Source organism: Neomonachus schauinslandi, chromosome 11 (assembly GCF_002201575.2).
Source record: "Neomonachus schauinslandi chromosome 11, ASM220157v2, whole genome shotgun sequence".
NCBI classification, from domain to species: domain Eukaryota; kingdom Metazoa; phylum Chordata; class Mammalia; order Carnivora; family Phocidae; genus Neomonachus; species Neomonachus schauinslandi.
Window position 1 is genome coordinate 37,474,789 of NC_058413.1, and position 19,768 is coordinate 37,494,556.

At 35.3% G+C, this 19,768-nt stretch overlaps 1 protein-coding gene across 1 annotated transcript in view; it reads right to left on the reverse strand.

Annotated features, from left to right (window-relative positions):
• PRMT3 (protein arginine methyltransferase 3) overlaps window positions 1-19,768 on the reverse strand; it is a 131,066-nt gene that overhangs the window by 1,926 nt on the left and 109,372 nt on the right. Inside the window, exons 14-15 of the mRNA XM_021685855.2 lie at window positions 13,396-13,446; window positions 13,124-13,211 (exon numbers count right to left, since the gene is read on the reverse strand). Of these exons, the coding sequence (XP_021541530.1) occupies window positions 13,124-13,211; window positions 13,396-13,446 (139 nt within the window). The remainder of the gene's footprint in view (window positions 1-13,123; window positions 13,212-13,395; window positions 13,447-19,768) is intronic.

The window sequence follows — 19,768 nt, forward strand, 5'->3', positions numbered from 1 at the left end:
GAGCCCGATGTGGGGCTCGATCCCAGAATCCTGGGATCATGACCTGAGCCAAAGGCAGACACTTAACGGGCTGAGCCACCCAGGCGCCCGACGTTCTTTTTTTTTTTTTTTAAGATTTATTTATTTGAGAGAGAGAAAGTGCATGAGCGCAGGGGGAGGGACAGAGAGAATCTCCAGCAGACTCCACACTGAGTGATGAGCTCGACTCCAGGACCCTGAGATCAAAGTCAAGAGTGGGCCACTTGGGGCGCCTGGGTGGCTCAGTTGGTTAAGCGACTGCCTTCGGCTCAGGTCATGATCCTGGAGTCCCAGGATCGAGTCCCGCATAGGGCTCCCTGCTCGGCAGGGAGTCTGCTTCTCCCTCTCCCGCTCCCCCCTCTTGTGCTCTTTCTCTCTCTCAAATAAATAAATAAAATCTTTAAAAAAAAAAAAAAAAAGAGTGGGCCACTTAACCGACTGAGCCACACAGGCACCCCACTCCAGATAACATTCTTTTTTTTTTTTTTTTTTTTAAAGATTTTATTTATTTAATTGAGAGAGAGAATGAGATAGAGAGCATGAGAGGGGGGAGGGTCAGAGAGAGAGGCAGACTCCCCGCTGAGCAGGGAGCCCGATGCGGGACTCGATCCCGGGACTCCAGGATCATGACCTGAGCCGAAGGCAGTCGCTTAACCAACTGAGCCACCCAGGCGCCCTCCAGATAACATTCTTAATGGCGAAAGACTGAATGTGTTCTTCCTAAGATTGGAACTGAGGTTAAGGATGGTCATTCTGACCACCTCTAATTAGTATTGTATTGGATGTACTAGTCAGGGCATGAAGGTGTGGGGGAAGGAATAAAAAAGGATATAGTTTGGGGGCGGAAAAAAAAGAAGCAAAACAGTCTTTATTTGCAGACCACATGGTCTTATACAGAGAAAATCCCAGTATGCAAAAAGAGCTACTAGAACTGTAAGATGGTTTAGCAATCTTAGAATAGAAAATTGCATTTCTATATGTTAGCAATGTAGAATTAGAATTTGAAATTGAAATAAAAGCCCATGAGCATTTACAACAGCATCAAAAAAAAAGCATATAATACATGAGATAAATTTAACAATATATGTACAATGTTTAGTCACATAAAACTACAAAATAGTGCTAAAGATGATGAAAGTACAGTTGACCCCTGAACGACACAGATTTGAACTGGATGGGTCCACTTAATTGTGTATTTTTTTTGATGAATATAGTAAAGTACTGTAAATGCATTTTCTCTTCCTTATGATTTTTTTTTTTTAAGATTTTATTTATTTGACAGAGAGAGAGAGAGGGCAGAAGCAGGGGGATTGGCAAAGTAAGAGGGAGAAGCAGGCCCCCCATGCTAAGCAAGGAGCCCCCTGAGTTGAAGGCAGCCGCTTAACTGAGTGAGCCACCCAGGCGCCCCTCCTTAAGATTTTCTTAACATTTTTTCTAGCTTACTTTCAGAATATAGTATATGATACACACACAAAATAAGTATTAATAGACTGTGTATGTCATTGGAAAGGTTTTTGGTTAACAGGAAGCTATGAGTAGTTAAGACTTTGGGGAGTCAGAGGTTTCGTGCAGATTTTCGACTGTATAGGAGGTTGACCACATTATTCAAGGGTCAACTGTAAATGGGGACATACATTCTGCTTGTGGATGAAGGACACAAACAATACGGTTAAGATGTCAGATCTCTGCAAGGTAATCTATAGATTCAAAACAGTTCCAATCAAAATCCCAGTAGGCTTTTTTGGGTAAGAAATTAACAATTTGATTTTAAAACTTATATGGAAATTTAAAGGATCTAGAATAATGAAAACAATTTTGAAAAAGAACAAAGTCTGAGGACTTCCATCATCTTATGATGACAGTGTCTAACTGGCATAAGAACAGATACACAGATCAATGGACCAAAACAGCTCAGAAAAAGACATATCCATATATGGTCAATTAATTTTTGACTAAGGAGCCAAGTAATTAAATTGGAAAAGGACAGACTTTTCAAGAAATGATGAAGAAACAGCCTAATGTACGTTTGGGAAAAAATGAACTATTATTCTTAAAATTAACATGAAATACATTATAGACCTAAATGTACAAGGCAAAACTATAACATTTTTAGAAGAAACATGTATGAAAAACTCTATGATGTTAGGGTAGCAAAGATTTCTTAATTAGGAAACAAAAATACAAACTTCAAAAGATATTGAGAAAATGAAAAGAAATGCTGGGATTTGGGATAAAAATATTAACACCACATATATCTGACAAAGAACTTGTACCCATGTATATAAGGATTCTTTTAATTCAGTAAGTTGACAAACACCCCAATTAAGAATTCAGCAAAGTATTTTTAACAGACACCTCCCACACACAAAATATACAAATGACCAGTAAACACATGAAAATATGCTCAACATCATTAGTCATCAGGCAAATGCTAATTAAAAAGACTGCTTACAGACAAAAGAATGACAAATTAAAATGGCTGACCTTTTTTATAAGTGCTAACAAGGATGTGGAGCAGCTGACCCCACTATGGTGGTAGGAACGTTGAACAGTGCAGTGATTTTGAAAAAATTTGCTAGTTTCCTATAAAGTTAAACATACACTTACCATAAGACCTAGTAATTCCTCTCCTAGGTATCTACCCGAGAGAAATGAGAATGTATGTCCACACAAAGACATGTTTTTACATGAATGTTTGTAGCAACTCCATTCATAATGGCCCCTAACTGGAAACACAAAGTCTAGCAGCAGGTGAATGTGGTATTAGTAAACTGTGGTATGGTCATATAAAGGAATACTATTTAAGAATAAAAAGGAACAAACTACTGATATACAGATGAACCTCAAAATATGTTAAGCGAAGAAGTATAACATTTTAAAAGAATACCAGTAGTTTAGTACTAGTAATACTAATATATAGTGGCAGAAAGCAGATCAGTGGTTGTCTTGGTCTGGGGATTGGAGCTGGGAATGACTAATCACATAGGGGATCAAAGGAAACTTTTAATTTTATTTTATTTTTAAAAAATTTTTTATTTATTTTTTAAAGTTTTTATTTATTTATTTGACAGAGAGAGAGCGCGCACAAGCAGGGGAGGGGCAGAAGGCGAGGGAGAAGCAGGCTCCCCGCTGAGCAGGGAGCCCAATGCGATGTGGGGCCTGATCCCAGGACCCTGAGAGCATGACCTGAGCCAAAGGCAGATGCTTAACTGACTGAGCCACTCAGGCATCCCCAAGGAGGAAACTTTAGAGTGATGCAAATATCTTTTATCTTGATTAGGATGGTGCATACATTTGTCAAAACTCATCAAAGTATACAATGAAGATATGTGAATTTTTATTGTATGTAAGTTATGGAAAAAAATTGTTTAACAAATGTGGCAGCTTAGGAATAAACTGACTCAGAGATAAATGGAATATAGTAGAGAAACCAAAAGATCTGTTATGGCGATTTAGTACATGTAAATGGGGCATTTTGAGTCACTGAGGAAAGAATTGAACAGAAATGTGTAAATATAGTAATACAATCTTTTTCAGTATGAAACCAAAGTCAGAAACCAAATGGAAAAGGTTAAAGACTTGATTATACAAAAATGAAAACAAAATTCCACAAAGCAAGATACTCTAAAGAAAGAAAAGTAACTTGGGGTGCCTGGGTAGCTCAGTCCGTTGGGCGTCTGACTCTCGGTTTCAGCTCCTATTGTGATCTTATGAGTAGTGGGATAGAGCCCCCTGTCGGGCTGCACGCTCAGCAGGGAGTCTGCTTAAGGATTCTCTCCCTCTGCACTCCCCCCAAAATAAAGAAATAAATATAAAAAAAAAAAGGCAATTTAAAACACTATACTTTCACTTCTTAGAAGAGCAAATATTTTTTAAAAAGTGAATTTTGATTTGATTCCTTAGGATGAATGATCAGAAGTGGAATACTTTCCAAAAAGGCATAAAGTATATTCCAGTTTTACATTCCTGCCATCTTCATCAACGCTGGGTATTATTAGAAACCAAACAAAAAAAAAAATGAGTAAAAGAGAACAACAGAAGTATTTTTGTTATTTAAACTACCATCAGAATCTGACTGCTTTGATTGCATTTCAGTGATTATCAGTGGTGATGGGTATTATTTCAAATGTTTACCACCTAAAAAAAAAAATCCTTTGTGCATTCAAGTTAGTGATTTTGTTGAGGTATATGAGGTATTGTTGCAAATGTTTCTTTTTAGTGCATGTCCTCTAATGGTTGCTGCTGTTTAAGTGCCTTGGAGGTGTTAAAAAAATGAAAGTTGGCTTGTTTGTAAATGTTCTATTCAATCCTTAGGATAAAGGTCAAAATGGAAATGTCTATAGAGCTTATGAAGCAGGTCATCAAATTCTTCATTTCAAGTTTAAAGGATACATTTAAGAGTTCTATGTAGTCCTCAGCTTAGAAATATAGCACAAGTCAAGATGAACTAGTAATGGATACTTTTGTTAAATTTTCATGAAAGAAAAAATTTTAAGCATCAATATTAAACATTGAATAATTAAAGAGTCATAACAGTAATTACCTTATAAGCTAGTATAATTTTCATGTCTTGAAATACAAGCAAAGTAACTATTTCTGTAATAATCTCAATTTCAAAATGAGGGTGCAAACAGCACTTATTTAAGTTAATTAAATAGCATGAAGGGTCACAGAAATAAATACGTAATTCACATTGCCGAACTCCCGTCAATTGTTTAGGCCTGACAAAAATGCCAAGGCAGTGGCTGTAATACTGGAATGGATCGTAGTAATTAATCAGTGTCAAATAGATATAAAATGACCGATGCTGTTAAGCGTGTATACGGTGGTGAGAGCTGCAAAGGACACTCTCCATGGAGCTGAGCTGTATCACCCTGTTTTTATCATCGGCAGACAGCCATTAGTACCACAAAGCAGTGCTGCAGTTCAAAGAACAAAACTGATTTCAGTTCTGTTATAGTGGCTTTTTAAAATTAATTTCTTCCCAAGCAATGAAATTTCATTTCCCCAGAAGGGAGAAAATTTAAAAATCATTATTATCACTATTACAGCTTCAAGAATGAAAGAAAAAAGAGAAATGGATTTTCCATTATATAAAAGCTTACTAGATACATATAGAGAAAGAAAAATAAATAGCCTGATTTTAGTCATATTTTCAAAGCCAAATTACATGAAAAAGATCTTGATTTTTACAGTAAACACTGCCATATAAGTTTGCACAATAAAAAATTGTACATTAAAGGAAAGGGGACAAACATATTGAATTTAAACTTTGAACTAAGTGTTCTTTAACTACTTTAAAAGTATTCATTCTGGGAGGGTGGTTTGTTACTCCCAGAATGCTGGAAGTGCTCAAATGTTGACAGCATTTCTTCTGAAATATTTTTAGATCTAGGTTGTGAATAAAATATAATAAAAAAGCCAAACACCAAAACAAAACAAACTAGGTTCATTATTTTATAGTTCCATTTTGTTTCTGGCCAAATGTACAATTCTTTTTTTTTAAATTAATTTATTTTATTTTATTTTTATTTATTTGACACAGAGAGAGAGTGAGAGAGAGAGCACAAGCAGGGGGAGCAGCAGGCAGGCAGAGGGAGAGGGAGAAGCAGGCTCCCCGACAAGCTAGGAGCCCGATGCAGGGCTCAATCCCAGGACGCCGGGATCATGACCCAAGCCGAAGGCAGCCGCTCAACTAACTGAACCACCCAGGTGCTCCCAAATGTACAATTCTTAGTCTGAGAAATTCCTTATTCACACAACATCTTTTCTTACTTTCTAAATATCAAGTCTACCCTGAAGGGTGCAAAAAGAGATTTACCATTATTGAAGATATTCACACACTTGCCCCATGCCCCACAATCTAGGCAGCATGATGAAAGGCATATTTATAATATTTTATTTAAAAAATCTTATATTACTTTCTGGATATTAAGACAAGGTTTATACACACAGTAAATTATTCTGATTAGACATTCAGCTTTATTAAATTTTATCTAATAATTTTAGAGCATAATGAGTCCAAAACTACTTTTAGTTTTAATTAAACCCAACTACAGAGAACTCTTCAAACATGCCAAGATAAATCTGAATACCAATCTATTCAAGTTCAATAGTATGATAAAATTTTTGAGAACATCAGAGTTGACAAAATGGGACAACCAAATAAAACAGCCAGTAAACGCCTTTGGCATGATGTCACCCAAGGTGATTAGAGGAAATGAGATTTCAATGACAATGCATATTACTATACTTACTTGTATATTCAGCAAAATATTTACAATATGGCAAATACTACATCAGATCAAAAAGGAGAAAGACAACTCATCTATTAGAACCCTTTATCACAGCATACTGAGATGTGATAACAGATGTATGCATGAATTGATCTAAGAGAACGAAGAAGACAGCAACTAATTTTCTAAGGTGAGGAAAGATTTATAGAAATAAGCTGGGTAATAAAGAGAAAATTGGAATTTATCAAGTGAAAGAGGTCAAAACAGCTTTCTATGTAGACTATCTTAGACAAAGGCTAGGAGTAAGAAAAGATAGGAAAGTCAGCCAAAAAATGAGCAGTCTGTATAAGTCCGTATGAGCTGGAGCATATGATGGGCTTATGATGTGGAATGTAACACAGTGGGATTGGAAATGATGAAAAATGGTCAGATTATAAAGGGCCAACGTAAGGAATATGGATTTTATCCTGGAAATATTGATAGTCCAGTGAGGGTTTTTTTTTTTTTAATTAACTTTAGTAAGGCATGATTTACATACAGTAAAACGTGCACATTTTACATGTGCAGTTCAATGAGTTTTACCATTACCTCACCCTCGTAAACTTTTGCCTACCCCAGATCTCAAAGATTATCTCTTACGTTATCTTCTAGAAATTTTGCAGTTTTATACATTTGTATTTAGGTTTTTGACTCATTTAGAGTTGGTTCTTGAATATAGTATAGGTAAGCATTGAGATTATTTTCCTGTACAAACATTTAGTTGTTCTAAGCACCATTTCTTGAAAAGACTATCATTTTCCCTTTGAATTACATCGATCCTTTGGAAAAATATAATTAACTATACAAAAGTGGGTCTATTTCTGGATTCTCTTTTGTTATATTAATCTCTATGTCTTTATATAGTATAAAACCTTACTGTCTGGTTTAACAGAACTTTTTAATAAGTTTAGAAATCACATAGTAAAAGAATCCAATATGATTCTTTGAAAAATTGCCTGGTGACTCCAGATCTTTTGCATTTGCATTCAAATTTTAGAATCAGCCTGTCAATTTCTACCTTGCTAAATTCTTACTAGTTCTGTAGTTTTTCCTGAAGATTCCTTAGAATCCACTGTGGACACAATCATGTTATCTATAAATAATGACAGTTTTATTTCTTCCTTTCCAATGACTTTTAATTCTTTTTTCATTCCTTATCACTTGCTAAGACCCTTAATATAAGAGAATAGGAGTGGTGAATGTGAACATTCTTGCCTTGTCCCAAACAGAGGAAAAGCATTCAGTTTTGCTCCATTCAGTATGATGCTAACTGTGGACTTTGTGTGGATGTCTACTATCAGGTTCAGAAAGTTCTCTTTTATTTCTAGTATGCTATGAGTATTTATCACGAATAGATACTGAATTTTGTCAAATGCTTTTTTGCATCCACTGATGTGACCACGTGGTTTTTCTTTAGATTGTTAGCACGGTTGACTGTATTAAATAATTCTACAATATTTTTAAATTTTGTATTATTGAATCAGTCTTGGATTCCTGGACTAAACCTCACTTGGTCATAGTGTATTGTTCTTTTTAAAAAATATTGCTGGATTCAATTTGCTAGTATTTTGTTGACAATTTGTGCATCTATATTCATGAAAGATGTTGTTCTGTAGTTTAATTTTCTTGTACAATTTTTGTCTGGTTTTTTGTATTAAGGCCCTTATAAAATTAGCTCTCTTCTATTTTCTGGAAGAGACTATATAGAATTGGTGTTATTTCTTTTTGAATTGGTTGGAAGTATTTGCAATGAAGCAATCTGTGCCTGGAGATTTGTTTTATGGAGGGCTTTGAGGCTGGCTGCCTGTTTTTGTAAATAAAGTTTAACTGGAACACAGCCACACCCACTCATTTACTTACCATCCCTCAGAGTTTAAGATGTTTGTGTGTCCCCACTGCTGCCACTGTGGGGTTATCTGGGGGCGAGGGTATAAGAGAACAAAGAGAAATATAGAAAAGAAAAATGCGGATTTCTCTACCTAAGCATTAGGAGATCCTTTCCCCATTCCTCAAGTTAGAATTAGAGGAGCTAGTTAGTCTGCGCTGATGCCTTAATTCTGGGTTTCAGGCTGTCTGGAGACCATACTGGGGGATACTGGAGGCAAACAAATCATAAATTTATCACCAGTTCAAGGTATTTGAATTCTGGTCTTCTCCAATTTACTTTTCAGAGATCTCAAATAGCTATTCCCTGCATTCTGGTTTATTCAAGCTGCATTCGGTGAGAGAGCTTATTTTCACTTCCCTAAAAATCCTCTGTGCTCTGCTTATTTGTATCCCCTGCCCTTGGCAACCACTGCTTTTTTCATTCTGCAGTTTTGCTTTTTCCAGAATGCCATGTAGCTGGAATCACACAGTATGTAGCCTTTTCAGATTAGCTCCTTTCACTCAGGAATATGAATTTAAGATTCCTCCATGTCATTTCATAGCATCATAGTTTATTTCGTTTTAGCACTAATATTCCATTATGTGGATATACAGACCATCCATTTTGAATTTAAGTCTACCATCACACCATTTCTTTTCTTTTCTTTTTAAATTTTATTATTTGACAGAGAGAGAAAGAAAGAGAGAGATAGGGAGGGGGAGAGAGAGCACAAGCAGGGGGAGTGGCAGAGGGAGCGAGAGAAGCAGAGTCCCCACCAAGCAGGGAGCCCGATGCTGGGCTTGATTCCAGGACCCTGGGATCATGACCTGAGCCGAAGGGACTGAGCCATCCAGGTGCCCCATACCTTTTGTTTTCTATTTCTGTATGTTTGCATCTTCTTTTGAACTAAATCTTTTGCTTGAGATTCCATTTTATCTTCACTAATAGCTTATCAGCTTTATTTTGTAGCTTAAACTTTTTTTTTTACCTGTTCCTCTAGTGTTTACAATATACATATTTATCATAATTTACCATTAAATTGCTTCATGTCCAGTGTAAGAACTTAATATATTTCCATTTTCTCATTAATTTTTTTTGATTACTGCCATACCTTTTATGTTGCTATGTTTTGAAATCCGTAATACATTATTTTTAACAAAATTAAAAAGTGAGAAAATAAAGTCTTTTTTAGGAACTCACACATTTACTATTTCTGACATTTCCCATTCCTTTGTTTAGATTCAAGTTTCCATTTGGTGATATTTTCCTTTCACTTGAGGAATTTACTTTATCTTGTATTGATGGTCTGCTGGAGATGAATTCTTGCAGTGTTCTTCTTCTGGGCAAGTTTTATTTAGCCTTCATTTTTGAAATATATTCTAAATATAGAATCTAGGTTGACAGTTGCTTTTAGCACTTTGAAAATGTCATTTATCATCTGGCTTACATAGTTTCTGAAGAATATTCTGAAATTATTCTTTCTTTGTTCCTCTGTTTAATTTTTCTCTGGTTCATGTTAAGATTTTATATTATTATCACTACTTATTGGCAATTTGTTTGTAATATGTCTTGGTGTTGTTTTCTTTGTGTCAATCTTACCTAGGGTTCACTGAGTTTCTACAATCTGTGGGTTATAGCTTTTATCAAATGAAAGAAAAATTTGGCCATTATTGTATCTTCAAATATATTTTCTGCCCCGGCTTCTTGCAGGGACTTCTTTTATCACATTTAAATTAGAGTGCTTCATATTTTCCCACAGGATACTGTGGATATGTTTCTTTAAAAAATCTTTTTTTCCCCTCTCTGTGCTTCATTTTGGATACATTTATGCTGCATCTTCAAGAACACTGACCTGTTTTTTCTGTTAATTGCATCGAATGACATTTTCACTTCAGATATTATAATTTCCATCTCTAGAAGTTCTTTTTGGATTTTAAATATATTCTCATATAAAAGTAGTTAGTTTCAACATGCTTGTGTGCTAATTTCATTTCTGGGTCTGTTTCTATCAACTGATATTTTCCTGCACTCAGTGCTTTATTGGAAATTTTGGCCATGACGAATTTTATGTTGTTCAAGTGTTTTTTGTTTTCCTTTGTTGCCAATAAAGTTACTTGGGTCCATTTTCTTTTTTTTCTTTTAAGGCTTGTTTTTAAGCTTTGTTAAGGAGCATACAGGTTAGCCTTTATTTTAGGGATAGTTTATTCCCACTATGAAGCTATGGTCTTTTTGGACTGCATATATTGATTCCAAAAGGAGTCCCCACTCTAGCTGGTTGAAACTCATACCCCACAGCCCCATGTAAACTCTGAGAACTATTTGTTCACAGCTGCCCCAGATGCTTTGCTTGACCTCAGGCATTTCATCCTATATGCATACATCTTAGTACTCATCTAAAACTTAAGGGGACATTGTGTGTACATTTCTGGAGGCTTTTTCTGATTAGCATGTCTTCTTCAGTACTCTGCCCTCCAACTTCTGGCTTCTATTCATTAGTACTAGCATCAGAGTTTAGCAAGGTTAAAAAAAAAAAAAGTGTTGTATTTCCTTATATAATCCCTTCATATTTATACTATCATAGCTGAGAATTTTCCTTACTTTGAAATTTCCCTTTCAAGTCTTTCCCGGTTATATTTTAGGGGATTCCAAAATTTTGTGGTGTACTGGTCTTGCTATTTAAATACCAGCACATATATAATGGCAGTGAAAGAAATACAGAATGTAGACAAGAAGGCAATATTAAAATCACACACCTCCTTCATAGTATTCTAAAAAAGCTGAATCAGTTACTCTAAGGATTACTGGGTAATGAATAGTTAGGATTTCAAAATTTCACTAGACATAAAATAATATTTTGTTGTAATTAGGTAGGAGAAAATTCAAATGCTATTTTAAGTCTCCCTCAAGATTAAAACATGAATGAATTAGGACTACCCTTAAAATTTAGCATTATGATAATAAAATGGTTACCATGAAGAAGAAAGCAACATTTTCAAGTTTCCAAATATCAATCCAAATACCAAAGCTATACAAAACCCAACCAATCAACCAAACAAAAACAAATGAAAATGTAATAAAATTTCATTTGTGTTCATCACACTTCAGTTTTGCTGTGCTCAAGCTTTTTGGAGAAAGAAAATGACACCATCAAGGTTTTATTTCCATAGCATTGCAATCTTAAAGTGAAAACATGACAACAAGGTGCTGCTTTACTCTAATAGTGTTTATCTGCATCTACTAAATTCAATTTATGCATCAACAGTGAAATCAAACTATAATTGAATTTTATGGAATATTTTAAACATATAGAGAACAATATAATGACCACCTGGACCCACCACTCAGTTTTGTCAAATCTTAACATTCTCCCACAGTTCCCTCAATCTAAAAGGAATAATTGAGATCTATGGCACTGAACCCTCTTTACCTTCCCTGCTCCTATTTCTATCTCTCCTCAGGGGTAGCCACTATACTGAATTCCGCAGTTATCATCCTTTAAGTATCGCTTCTTATTTTACTACATGTGTATGTGTAACTGTTTCAATGTCTTTAAACTCCATATAAACAATGTATTGTAGGAATCATTCTGCAACTTTTTTTGCTTAATGTTGCTTCTGATATTCACAAATATATGATTTATCTGTTACAGAGATTTTACTGTATGCAACTACCATATATCTTTTTTAATGGACATTCAGGTTGCTTCCAATATTTCACTTCTACAAACCATGCTTTTGTTAAGATTGTTGCAGACAGGCTGCAGGGGAGATTGTTCAGAATACATGCCTAGAAAAAAACTGGTTTTAGTGATGGATATTTATACATCTATTCTTAACCTGATGGTAGCAAACTGTTCTCTGAAGTTGTACCAATAAAGACTACCAGCAGAAGAGTATAAAAGTTCCATTTGGCTACACAATTGCAGGCACTTAGCCTTGTTAAATTTTATGTTCTTTTCCTGTAGTGATGGATAAGAAACAGTTTCTTACATAGTTTTAACTGGCCTCTCTCCCTGGTTACTAGTGATGTTGAGTATCTTTTCATTGAAGTTTGTTGTACATTCAGGTTTCACATAGTCAGAAAGCTTTCAGTGAAGGTGGGGGAGGACAACTTATATGTAATAAACAATTTAAATAAAAAAAGGTTCCATAGTCAAATTCTAACCTTTGGAGCTAAGGGTGTAGGTACATAAGAACTGTAGGTTCTCATCAGAGTGAGCAATCAATGCGGTGTAAGACAGAGGAATGTGGAATTAGGCCAGTCCTTGAGCACTAAGATTTGAGCAGGTGGAGACAGTGGAGAGCCCCCTAGACATATATACTGAACACCATAACTACTGAATGGCATTCTCTTTAATTTACACTTCACCTCTATGGGTGATATTTCTCTTCAGTCACTTTGGTGGTGAAAGTATTTTTAGTTATGTTTGCAACTTAGTAATGTATTAGTTACTGCTTAAAGAAAAGTTTTCAGAATTTTTTTGTGGTACTCAAAAGCTACATACTAAAGCACATTTTAACTGGCAGGAATTATAAATCTAATCTAGAGTTTTCTTTAAATCACCACTTTAATGAAATGATATGCCATCTAAAACTTATGCAGCTCTAAGAACATCTTACCTTACTTAGCATCTGTTATATTGCTTCAAATACAGTGGACACACAAAAAGTCATTGTAGAATGAAGGAATATTGTTTACTTCAAAATGAGTAAGTCATTTCTCCCCCTTTTCTTTCTTACCTGCTTTTTTTTTAATTAAAAAATTTTTTTTTTAATATTTTACTTATTTATTTGAGAGAGAGAAACAGAGATAGTGAGAGAGAGCACAAGTGGGGAGGAGAGGGAGAAGCAGGCTCCCCGCAGAGCAAGGAGTCCGATGTGGGACTTGATCCCAGGACCCGGGGATCATGACCTGAGCCAAAGGCAGACACTTAACCGATTGAGCCACCCAGGCGCCCTCTTACCTGCTTTAACTGAAAATGGCTTTTCCAATAGAAATATTGTTTGTTTCCAGTGTGTTCTGGCACTCTGGGGGCCCGTGGAGAACACGACCTGCATTGGTAGAGTTCAAAAGTATCTGATTTTTAATATCATGCTACATTAATCTACTCCATCAAATACAAGCTCCAATTGCTTACAACAGCAAAATGCTTATGATCAAATACCTTGGGGCACAAAAATAAAATACAATGTATTTCACATAATTAATTCTTATGAGAAAACTCATGATACTTACCCTGCTGTGACAATCCTTCTCAAAATATATATCAAAGTAGCCAGCAATTGCCTATTAAAAGAAAAAAAGGGAATATAAATAATTATTAAACTAATTACATGACATAACAATTAATTATTCAGTATTTCAAGACATGGCAACAAGAAACCATTTCAAAGACTAGATACCTCTTAAATTTATGACAGGCCACTATTTTTTCCTGGAAAAGATGTTACATGTAAAAATAAAGTAATATAATTTGGCTTTCCCCCACAGAAACAATATAATAATAAGGGCAACAAGGCTGATCAAATAATCAATATGTGTTTTATCAGAGAAATGACTGTGGTAGACTACTGAAAAGTGAGAGACCACATTAAGGAAGAGGGCTCAGCCAGCCCCTACCTGACCCATGCTCTCCCAGAGAGAGGCCGCTGTGCAAGCTGAGCCATCTTGGAGCTCTTTGCTCCAGTCAAACCAGACAACTGCAGCAGCCTGAGAGACCCAGGGAGAAACCAGAAGAACTAGAGGATAAGTCCAGTCCAGACTGCAGAATCATACACAAATAAATCTAAATGATTGTGACTTCAAGGCACTCAGTTTTAGGGTGGTTTGTGACAGAGCAATAAATTTAACTTAAACATACTCTTTTATACAAAGATCTCATTTAATTTCTTCTGACCTTGTGCATCTAATTTTAAAGCAAAGTACTATGAACATTTTTGTGATGAGATCAACGGAATTTTTAAATGTCACATTTTTTTTTCCTGAAGATAAACGAAAAATATATAATAGTACTCAAATAAAACTTATGTTTAAACAAATACCCAAAGGAGAACCTCTGAGGTCACTCTAAGGATTACTGTGATAGTACAAAAAGGTCTCTAAAAGACGAATATTCAGATGAGGATATGTAATTTTCACTTATTTTTGTTTAAAATTTAAATGATACCATCCCTTTTTCTTTCACTAATGGAATTAGCCTAATCTATTTTTAAAACTGGCAATAAAAAAAGCTTATAAAGTGTTAAAAATAGGACACCGATGACTGAAAAATCACTCTAAAGCTAATTTGTGTACTCTGCTGCTTTTTGTTGGGAATGTGAAGTTTTATTGATCTGTGAGGTTAATATGGATTGGGCCCAAAACAAGTTCAATATTTAACACTGAGGTTCATTATATTTTAGATACCAAGAGAGAATCAAAGTACTATTTATAATACTGTGAAACAGACAAATATAAAGCAATGCAGTACTCAGATACAGATTATAGAAAACCATGTAGTAATCAGAACATTTCTAAAACATGACTTCTTTCAGTTGGTTTCCTGGTATCCCTCCACAGACTAATTCAATTGTTTTCTTAAATTTATTCCCGTATGCCAGTCTTGTTCACCAGTGTCCAGAGCAGTGCCTGGCCCATAGTACACAATAAACATTTGCTAAGAGAATGTGCTTATTATATACAATTCTATTACAGTACTTAACCATACTATCTTATAGTTACTCGCGCTACCAGATTGCAGTGTTTTCTAAGAGCAAAGCCTATGTGTAATTCATATTGTTGTGCCCCTTACCTAGCACAGGTCTGTCATATAGCAGGTTCTCAATAAATTTTAGTTATAATTTTCAGTCTTCAGTTTACTAAATTGAGCTAGTCTTATTATGTCGTCAGGACACTTTATGAAATCAGCGAATAACTAACCTTAGATAGAACTAATAATTTTCAACTGAAAATAATGGAGTATGTGTGATACATATGGGGGAGGAGAGGAACCCTACTTCTTTGTATGAGCCTGCACAAGTCTCAGCCTGACCTCTGAACTACAGGTTGGATCCAAATTAACAAAACAAAGGCTGAGAGAATGGAACTAAAATCTGAATCACTGGCACAGGCCTCAAAAACCTAAAATCAACAAGATCTCAAGAACAAAGCAGAGATTTGAAAAACCTCTACAAGTCAGACTAATCACTAAGAACAGCATATGTGCATGAGAGCCCAAAACACTACAGCAAATGTTTAGAGAACGAGACTGAGATGTGAACCACCGCCTGCCCAGACACGGCTGACAGAACTTAATGTTTTGGCTTTAATTGGTCAACTGCCCGCTCACACCAAACATCAACAACATTCCCCAGATGATTATAATAGGGCCGAGAGGACACACAACATAACATGCATAACATCCAGAACACAATCAAAAATTATTCAACATACAAAGAACCAGGAAAATGTCTTTAACTTTCAAGAGAAGAGCTACTGCTCACATGTCAATTATGGGATGGCCCAGAAGCTGGTATTACAAGACAAGGACTTTAAGACAGGAATTCTAACTATGTCATTATGAGGTGACAGAGATGAAGTTAGAGAAAACACACTGAAATGAAGTGAACAATAGGAATTCTCGTAGAGAAAAAGAAACTACAAAACAAACAAACAAACAAACAACTAATGGAAATTTTAGAATTAAAAAATACAATAACTAAAACAAAAAAACTCCCTGTGGTGAACTGCAGAATGGAGATGACAGAGAGAAAAAAAAAAATCACTGAATGTGAAGATAAGTCAATAGAAAGTACCTAATTTGAAAAATCAGGGAAAAAGATTGAAATAAAATGCAAGAGTCTCAGGGACCTGTGCATCTAACATACACATAACTGGAGGTTCAGATGGAAAAGAAAAAAAACACTGGAGCGGGGAAAAACCTTTCAAAATTCTATATCCAGCAAAAATATCCTTCAGGAATGAAGGCAAAATAAAGACAGTTTCAAGTAAAGGAAAACTAAAAGAATTCATTGCCAAAAGACTTTTTAGAAGAGATGTTAAAGGTAGTTCTTCAGGCTGGTGAGCAATAATACTGGGAGGAAACCTGAAAAATCAAAAATAACAGAAAAACAACAGAAATGATCAATAGTTTGGTAAATACAAAAGATTACCTTTTCCCTCCAAATTCCTTTAAAATACTTATGATTGTTTAAGGCAAACATGACATAACATCATTCGGTGGGGTTTTCCATGTAAGCAGATGTAATCACAAAGATCAGTGCAGGGGGTTGGGGGGTGGTTAGGAGGAAGAAGAATAAAATCCCACCAACATATACAAGTGTTTATAAAACTGGGATGTGAAGAAGGCTTTTTAAGCACCATACATAGGCAGAAACTTAATATGAGAAGTTTAAAATTTTAGTATCACAACCATAATAAGATATTACCTTACACCTGTCAGAATTGCTAGAATCAAAGAGGCAAGAAATAATAAGCATTGATGAGGATGTGAAGAAAAAGGAATACTTGGGCTGTTGGTGGGAATGTAAATTGGTGCAGCCACTGTGGAAAACAGTAGGGAAGTTCCTCAAGAAGTTAAAAATAGAAATACTATATGATCTACTAATTCCATAGGGTATTTACCCAAGAAAACAAAACCACTAATTTGAAAAGATACATGCACCCATGTTTATTGCAGCATTATTTATAATAATCAAGATATGGAAGCAACCTAAGTGCCCATCGATAGATGAATGGATAAAGAAGATGTGGTACACACACACACACACACAATGAAATATTACTCAGGATAAAAAAGAATGAAATCTTGCCATTCAACAACAACATGGATGGACCGAGAAGGTATTATGCTAAGCGAAATTAGTTAGAGAAACACAAATACCACATGATTTCACTTATATGTGTAATCTAAAAAACAAAACAAAGAAACAAAGAGACAAACAAAAAAACCCAGACTTATTTTTTTTTAAGATTTTATTTATTTATTTGAAAGAGAGAGAGGAATTCTTAATCTCAGGAAACAAACCGAGGGTTGCTGGAGTGGAGGGGGTTGGGAGGGATGGGGTGGCCTGGGTGATAGACATTGGGGAGGGTATGTGCTATGGTGAGTGCTGTGAATTGTGTAAGACTGATGAATCAAAGACCTGTACCTCTGAAACAAATAATACATTATATGTTTAAAAAAAGAGAGAGAGAGAGAGAAGATAGTGGGAAAGGAAAAATGAAGGGGGGGGGAATCGGAGCGGGAGACAAACCATGAGAGAATATGGACTCTGAGAAACAAACTGAGGGTTCTAGAGGAGAGGGGGGTGGGGGAATGGGTTAGCCTGGTGATGGGTATTAAAGAGGGCACGTACTGAATGGAGCACTGGGTGTTATACGCAAACAATGAATCATGGAACACTACATCAAAAACTAATGATGTAACATGGTGATTAACATAACATAATAAAATAAAATTTAAAGTCACAGCGAAAGTGGTACACATGCTCTGATTCTATCTATATATAGAAAATTCAAAACAGCACAACTTACAGTGTTTTAAGTCACAATAGTAGTTACCCTTCAATAGTGGTAGATTCTAGAAAGGGGTTATGCTCCTGGGCTGCTGGTAATATTCTGTTTCTTCAGCTGACTGCTGCATGGATACATGGTGGATATTCACTTTGTGCAATTTTATCAACCTACACTTAAGATTTATGCACTTTTCTGTTGTGTGAGTATATGTTATGGACTCAATCAAAATGTTTATATAATGCATATACTCATTGACCCAGTAATCTAAACTTTCAAAAAAATATACTATGGAAATTTATCAAGTATGGTTGCAAAGATTTAGCCATAAGATGCCAATTTTAGCCTAAATTTTCAACAACGGGTGACCAGTTAACAAATCTTAATACCTCCATATGATGGAATAACATTTTGGCCATCAAAAGTAATCCTATAGGTAAATATTTACCAATTTGGAAATGTAGTCACAATATACTATTAGGTAAAAAGAATAATATATATATTATTAGCACTTATTATATGTTATGCAAATATGAATATATATGTACATATCTGAAAAGATATTCACCAAGCTACTGAATGTGGATGATAGATTTGGAATGTTCATATTCTCTATCCTTACCTATAATTTACATTTCCCATAAAAATGAACAGCTTCTGTGATAACACATTATTTCTAAAACTTGAGTTAAATGATCTATAGTATTGCATGGAGAAACATTCAATTTAACTATTACCTTTCTTTCAGTTCCCTTTGCAACACCCCAAAATCACTCATCTCTGTACCCCCAAGGGCTAGGGCAATATCTAATATGTAATAGGAACTAAATGAATTTGAAAAAAAAAATGACAAGTTTTCCCAACTATAACACAATACCAACATTACTATAATAACAATTTACATTGTCAGAAAATGTGATCGAAGTCTGAAATGTATAAAATATACAAAGTAAAACATCATATACTTAACTCTGGTAAAAGACAGACTGGCAATATTATTATGCTAGAACAACTGTAATTATAACAGAGTATATAGGTCTAAATGAAGAGGGGAGGCTGATGCATGAGTTTACAACAAAATTAAAAAATCAGAATATTTGAGAATACAAAGGTATTTTAGAACTGTCTTCCAATCCCCAAATTGAACTACCTATGAAATTTAGTTAAAAATCAAAGAAGAAACTCACCTTCCTCCAAACCCACAAAAATACAGTGGAAGAAATACTGTGTAGTTTGGGTTAGTAAGAAAACAGTTTGTTAAGTCTCAAGACAAATAAATAAAAATGAAAGATATAATTCACTTTGGTTATGAGAATTTGGCAGGGACCTATGACAAAGATAAATCTGAAGTCACATCTACTTTATAGTTCCCTCTGAAATGCATCCTAGTTTCTTCAACTCAAACAGATTTACCGCCCTAATGATGTCTGGTGGAGGGTAATATCAAAATCAGTTCTATAGCACACAGGAAGCAGAAGCATGAGAAGTTAGGAATAAATTGCCTGCAGTAAAAAATTACGTGCAGATAGTCAACTCATCAGACAGTTAAGATTCACATAACTGGGGCGCCTGGGTGGCTCAGTTGGTTAAGCAACCAACTCTTGGTTCCAGGTGGGGTCGTGATCTCAGGGTTGTGAGATCGAGCCCTGTCTGGAGCTCCACGCTCAGCATGGAGTCTGCTTGAGATCCCTTCTCTCTGCCCTTCCTGCTCCTGCGCTCTCTCTAAAATAAATAAACAAATCTTTTAAAAAAATCCACAAAAACCCAAAAAGATTCACATAACTGAGCAAGTAGAAAACTCTTGCTCTGAAAAAACCAAAGGGCATTTCTGGTTTTAACATGGGTATTAACCCTCAAACAGAATGCTACTGAAAGGGAAAGGGCTCCCCCCACCCATAAGTGGTCCTTAATAATTAAAATAAGATACTAGAAAAAAGGAGGAAAAAACTTTAAACTTGAATCATAGTCTATAAAACCCAACTGAACTATGATTAGTGTTTTTACTTCTGCAAAGCCATTATACCAATCAAATATGTCAGCTGATTAGGGGACAAAGCTATTTATTCTGCTGAAGAACATAAATATGCCACTATTT